Source organism: Lineus longissimus, chromosome 2 (assembly GCF_910592395.1).
Source record: "Lineus longissimus chromosome 2, tnLinLong1.2, whole genome shotgun sequence".
NCBI classification, from domain to species: Eukaryota; Metazoa; Nemertea; class Pilidiophora; order Heteronemertea; family Lineidae; genus Lineus; species Lineus longissimus.
In genome coordinates, this window is record NC_088309.1 from 2,817,473 (window position 1) to 2,823,865 (window position 6,393).

The 6,393-nt window shown below is 39.1% G+C and overlaps 2 protein-coding genes across 2 annotated transcripts; one reads left to right on the forward strand and one right to left on the reverse strand.

Annotated features, from left to right (window-relative positions):
• Positions 1-69: 69 nt before the first annotated feature.
• LOC135501355 (cyclin-dependent kinases regulatory subunit-like) lies at positions 70-3,121 on the forward strand. Its single transcript, XM_064793429.1, has 3 exons — positions 70-210; positions 880-1,007; positions 1,231-3,121. The coding sequence occupies exons 1-3, from the start codon at positions 149-151 to the stop codon at positions 1,326-1,328; spliced, it is 288 nt and encodes a 95-aa protein (XP_064649499.1). The 5' UTR covers positions 70-148; the 3' UTR covers positions 1,329-3,121.
• An 876-nt stretch (positions 3,122-3,997) lies between these two features.
• LOC135483517 (methylmalonyl-CoA epimerase, mitochondrial-like) lies at positions 3,998-6,090 on the reverse strand. The gene is made up of 6 exons (XM_064764479.1): positions 6,012-6,090; positions 5,714-5,755; positions 5,458-5,565; positions 5,120-5,179; positions 4,740-4,826; positions 3,998-4,644 (listed from the first exon to the last, which is right to left on the reverse strand). Exons 1-6 carry the CDS (start codon positions 6,072-6,074, stop codon positions 4,492-4,494), a joined length of 513 nt encoding a protein of 170 aa, XP_064620549.1. The 5' UTR covers positions 6,075-6,090; the 3' UTR covers positions 3,998-4,491.
• Between the last annotated feature and the right edge of the window lie 303 nt (positions 6,091-6,393).

Here is a 6,393-nt window from a genome sequence, read left to right on the forward strand (position 1 = left end):
CCACTTTCGACCAATCAGATCTTTATATTTTTTTCACGTGACATGATTCACCCAATGATATCAAAGGAAAGTTTTTCGTGCTGCTGTTTGAACGAAGTTCTGAGGAAAAGAATTAGTTTTTGTTCCAAAACTCCTTTGTTTGATAAAAATGTCATCATCAAAGAACATATACTATTCCGAAAAATACTTCGATGAAGAATTTGAATACAGGTGGGACCTAAAGTTGCCGGAATTTGGCTTTATTTGTGGTTTGAATGTGGCTTTTTTCCCACCGCTATGGGAACCCTTCTCTCGTGTACTTGCTCTGTGTACATTCTGTGCATGCGTTGTGTGCGCGAGCGAGTAGGCCTACATTTAACAACATACACTGCTACAGTACAGTAGGCAGTAGGCCTACTGTTCAGCAACATTCCCCAAAAAGGCCAATTCATGACAACGGCCTCACTACAGAATAGCGGGGACAGTAGTAGCTCTGTACATTTTATACACTCTGTCCCTCTCAGTCTCACTCTCAAGTCTCTCAGTCTCAGACTCGGGCCTCTGTACATTATGTACACATTCCTATCATTTAGCACAGAGTGTCCCGGCAATTCTGCAGTTGCTCCGGCCTAAGCCAGGGAGGGGCATGGCGCTGGCAATAGATGAATTCAAAGAATGCCCAAACAAATGAAATATGCACACTCAGAATACGTCAGAAGGCCTAAGCCTGTTTTGGACAATGGCCAGATGACACGGCGATCCCTTGTTTAATGTGAAACGCATGACTGGTCAGCGCCAAAACAAACTTCTTCGATATGATATCAAAGATTTACCTTGGTAATATTGCTTGGATTATCGACATCTAATTTATATTTTGTCATTGTACTTTTTTACCTCCAGGCATGTGCATGTTCCCAAGGACTTGGTGAAGCAGATGCCCAGAGAGCGAACAATGTCTGAGGATGAATGGCGGAGAGTTGGTATCATGCAGAGTCAAGGATGGGTCCATTATATGGTTCATAAACCTGGTATGTATCCGGCCAAGGGTTCTCCACTTCTGTGTATTACGGATAATCACAAAAATATATGAAGAAGAAAATCTTATTGAAAATTCTGATCATGATTGTCAGAACACAAGTGAGTCAGAGTTGCAATGATTACACAAGTCGAATCAGCAAAAGAAAATGACTTGGATTAAATTCCCAATTATTACTACAAATTGTATAAAGTTGTTATAAATTCTGTTTTCAGAACCAAATGTTGTCCTCTTCCGACGACCGTTGACAAACGTTACAAATCAGGGACAAGGTGGTCAGATTCAGAACAACAAACATGACAAATGCAAATAATCTGTGAATTTGTGTGGACACTGGAAAAGACTCTAACCAGGAGAAGCAATTTAACCATGCCAGTTTTATGACAATATCTCCAGGCTGTGCTTTTCGTTCGGAATTCTCACAATCGCCCTTTGTGATAGATAGGGAAAGATTTTTTAAAGTTGATTATCCTTGTCTAAAAATTTGTCCGACCAGCCAGATAGATCTTCACTGTCATCCTGCGACCTCTTGGTATTAGCTGAGCTTGCAGAGCTTTGTCAGTTAGGCAAATGAAGAAGCCATCTTCTTGTAACTGCATCTCCAGCCAGGGAGGCAGTTTATAAGAGTCTGTGTTCAACTCCCTGTCGGCCTGTGCATTCATGCTTACCTTTGATAACCCAGTCTCCCTGATCAGGCATACCACTGTAGAACCCCTCTGTGTTGATCTTAGTGCTGACATAATCGAGCAACATGTGGTTTTGAATGGAACCTGGGAGGAACCAAGTAAATCTGTGTAATACTTTAAGACATTGATCATAAGAAAGTATGGGGTGATGAGAGTACAGCTATTGTGGTTGAAGACTACCTCTAGTAAACTGCCTGCGATGATTATGGTAAAGTTGGTACGTGCTGATGCTATGTGTCATGTGAATAACCTTATAAGAAAGTATGTTGCAGTATGAAAATTGGTTTAAGTGTGAATGTTACCAACAATACAATGAATAATGATATATATAGTACATGAGTTGTTGGTCCCGGGGCGCGGTGCATTATGCCCCAGTGGCTGGTTTAGAATCCCACACTGAGCTATAACTAAGTTCTGATCTTCAAAAAAGAAAATGTTCCATTTTGGTTGCGCAGACTTCTAAAGTGGTTTGTATAGATTAGTGAATATTTATGTCTTCGAGGCAGATTTCAGGGATCATCCTTTTCATGACTTTTCATAATCTTTTGCCAACCATTAACGTGTATATATTTTTCATGTCATTCATCCATTTGTTTATTATACTACTTGGTATTAATCACCATTGTACATGATCACATTGTCTTTAACTTTGTCTTTCACTTGATAAAAAGATGAATATAGTGTTGGTGATGAAAATCAACCCCTGGAAAACAAAAAGGTGAACAGAACATGTACATATGTAATGTACACACAGAGATGGTTCATCTTAGCAGGGAAAACACCTAAACCTGCCCATGTTTTACTGGGCCCAGTTGCTCAATCGGTGTTGGAGACAAACACAAGTGTTGGCTCAAATTAAGCCGATTGTACAACCAGGCCCAGTACATGTTGCATCGTACCTAGTAAAACTACTTCTACTTGACTCCATTGACCTATGCCAGCTGCAGTGGGTCATTGTTGGATGTCAGAAGGGTAAAATTTCAGGACTCCTACATTTCATTCATTAGAACAAGTGCATATAAAAGGATGGATGAATTGTAATTTTAATTACTATTTGCATAATAATATTAAGAGCCCGGTATGTTTCTTGGTCAAAAACATTCTGATTTCAAATGAAGAAGCAAGGTTGTGTACATGTATTACACGTAAAACATGAAATTTGGTGTGCGCGCGTGTGTGTGTGTGTGTGTATATATACATATAGGGCAAACCCGGCAAAGAGAATGGGAAAGTGAAACCTTCAATCAGTCTCATGACTTTTTGGCCTGATTTCTGTGAGATTTATCTTTCCTCTTCCTTGCAAGTATACTTTGTATGTGAATGTCAAGATCTAAAGAAGGAAAACTGGGATAGGCTTACTAAGTTTTGTGAGCTAGATTTGCTGAGAATTGTACTTGTTGTAATTTGAGTTCATGTAAAGCAAAAGACAATAAGAATAAATTTCGTGTTGTTTCTCACCTGACTCTTTTGTTTCCTAATTTACATAACCAATGCAGGCCTCAAAGTTCTGTCTTAAAAGGACACTGCTGGTTTTTTAAAAACAAAGGCTTTTGCCTCTGTGAATTTCGAGCTGCCAAAGTGAAACTTGTCTGTGTCTGAATCCAGGACAAGGCAATACTAAAAGAGGACATACAAAGCAAGTGGAAACTCTTAAATTGAGTATCAAAATCTGGCTTGCTAGTGGTCAATATTCCACATTCTAGCTACATGTAGGATAGTTTCAATTCCTGCTATACTGTACAAAGACGACCAGATACTGATATGTGTCAACTACGTTGATCTTTCATAAGGACTGTCTCATGACATCTTGTCCTTGTGGCTGGTCAGAATCTCATATTTGAGGGAATTTCTCAATCAAATGGAAGAGCGGATTTTTAAGAACACCATCTGGCTGGCCTTGCCCCTGAATAGTTGTCACCGCCGTGAGATATTCTTGTAGGACAAGTGATTGTGACAAGCACACCCAGTCGTGCATCACACTGCATTGTCATCTTTTCATCATGGTTTCAGCTTCTTCCCTTCCTGTTGGTTGTGACAACTCAGGAGGGAGGGATGGGTGCTTGGCAATATACCCATGGTACAATCCAACGGTGTCCGAAGCAGTCTTTAATGATCTTGAGGGGTACATGTAGCAACAACAATTTCAATTCACTTATTGCTATTCCGCTTTCTACATCACATCCAGTACAGGAGAGTGTGATGGCTGGCCACGATGGTCGGATCAAAGGAATAGGTCTGTTTGTTTCACCAGCTATGTTCACCATTATGAAACAGTTACATACAACAGAGAGTAGAATAAGGTTAAATCTTTTATTGCAAATAATACGCCAAATACTGTTTACATCATTCTCATGCATTACTACATCAACAGTGCATCCTAGTCTGGTAACCTTACTTTAACATAAGATTACATGTTCTATGTCAAAGTCAGATGCTGGCCACCTTGGCGAAGTTGCTCAAGTGGTGTTTGTGACAAAAGTCAGCTCTACTAAGCGTTATCTCCTTCATACATGTACAGGACACAAGTAGTTGAGATTCTGATAAATAAATTTTGTCCATTGATTCAAGCATGTCAATGACGTAAGTGACAGGCCTACACAAGCACCAATAATACTCCATCGTTCAATAAATATAATGATATTCAACTGTCATTGTCCTAATCTTAAGCTTTTATAATACGTCATCCACTAACCAAAACGGCAAACATCACCTAACCTTGATGACAAAACAATGCCCACAAGCTGGTACTGCAGAAATGAAGACACAACCCATTCCCATTGTCCCACGTCCTTATTCCTCTTCTAACTCTGTGAGGACACCATTACAGTCTTTTGGGTGTAGGAATACCACTGGTTTACCATGAGCACCAATCGAAGTGGTTTCACTCAATAATCGAATACCCTTTGCCTTGACGTCTTTCATGGCGGCTTCAATATTTTTCACCTGGAAAGAACAAGAAATCTATTGTAAAATCTGGATGGATCACACTCAGAAATAGATGAAACAATGACGATCCTTCACCCGATGTTGATAATTACCTCAATACAAATGTGGTGAATCCCGCCATTTTTGTTCTTCTCCAAAAACTTCTGAATGGGGCTTTTCTCCCCGAATGGATGAAGTAACTAAAAATAGAACAAATCTATGATATTTGATGACAACGATTGGTATTGAAAAAATTAGCTCAGCAACACTACCTCCAAGCAAAATATTTGTAAGGTGCAATCAGAATCCAATACACAACATGTGGTGGTAATTTTTTGCTCTCATTCATTCAGTTAACCCTTTTACTGTAGATGATGTGGATAGCACTTCATGCCCACATGTCCCCTCAGGTAAAGACATTATAATTTCATTAAGTATTATGTGAATTGTCCGACTGGGCGAGTTGTCATTAAGGCATTTTTAGATTATGTACCTCAAGCTTAGAATTTCCAAGGTTCACAAAAACTGTAGTCACTCCATGGCTGGGGAGGTTCTGCAAAGAATGATGATAAAGATGGCAATACAAAATAATAATAATGATAGTAATACTAATACATGTAAAACACACCAAAATTGATGTTCCATCCGTCACTTGCTTGCGGTTAGTTATAGGATGTAATGTCAACTCCTGCTCCACAACCTATGCTGCGGGGGTGTTGAGGAATTGCTAAGATGAAACCCAACCTACAGCTCAACGTTTACAAAATCTTTCTAAGAGCTATCTGCTACTTATTTGTTTCAAATGAATTTTTATGACTGCATATCACTTACATGTGGTTCACTGACATCAGCTCCAAGGTCTCTGTATTTATCAGCTGCCTTATCCATATCTGGCACTGCTATAGCCACATGATTCAATTTGCCCAAGTGCCAAGCAGACTGAAAAAGTAACATAGTCATAAGCAAGAGGTTAGGCAGGTTGCAACATAACAGTTCACGTTGATCTTAACAATAGATTAGCGACTCCTACTAATATGAAAACTCTTATGCAGGAATGACCACAATATATGTAGGCTAATGTACTCACCATAGAACAGGCTGTAGTATTCAGATTTCTGAAGGACTGGCCCTGCAAGAAGCAATTAATTTTTAAATAGTGTCTTTAAATCTATCTGTAACTATAAGCCTAGCTCAGAAAGTAGCTTGAAAAGAGCTCGATGATGACAGGCAAAGCTGATGAACTATTTTCGGACAGAAGAGGACATTCAATGACAGTCAATCCTGTGCCAGGGCTGTTACAAATGTCTTAAATAAAATAAATAAACTAATTAAAATGGAAGCAATGAATTTAATTTTACACAAAGATTGCACAGAATAAAACGTACAGGCGCTGTTTGCAGCACTTTTTTCGCCAAGCCAGAACGAAACATTCGACAAAAAGAAGCCATGACTACTGGTTATTACTAATATTAGGAACAAGATGTAACATTAATGAATTTGAAAGATGATGTTTCAGTTGCAGAAGGTTGTGGGTTTCTACAATCTAAACATTATTTTAATTTTTGGATTGCTTGGCTCCGATTGCTTTTCCTATTGGCATCTAAAGAGTGAAATGTATGACATGATATCTTCAGTTGAGAAGTTGTTGCAGCACACAACAACAATTCAGGAAAAGGCTTGTTATATTTGCCAGAACAATGAAACGACGGAGATGGGCTAATGATACTTACCGGAACGAAAAAAGACCTACCTTCGTTTGCCCTTGAG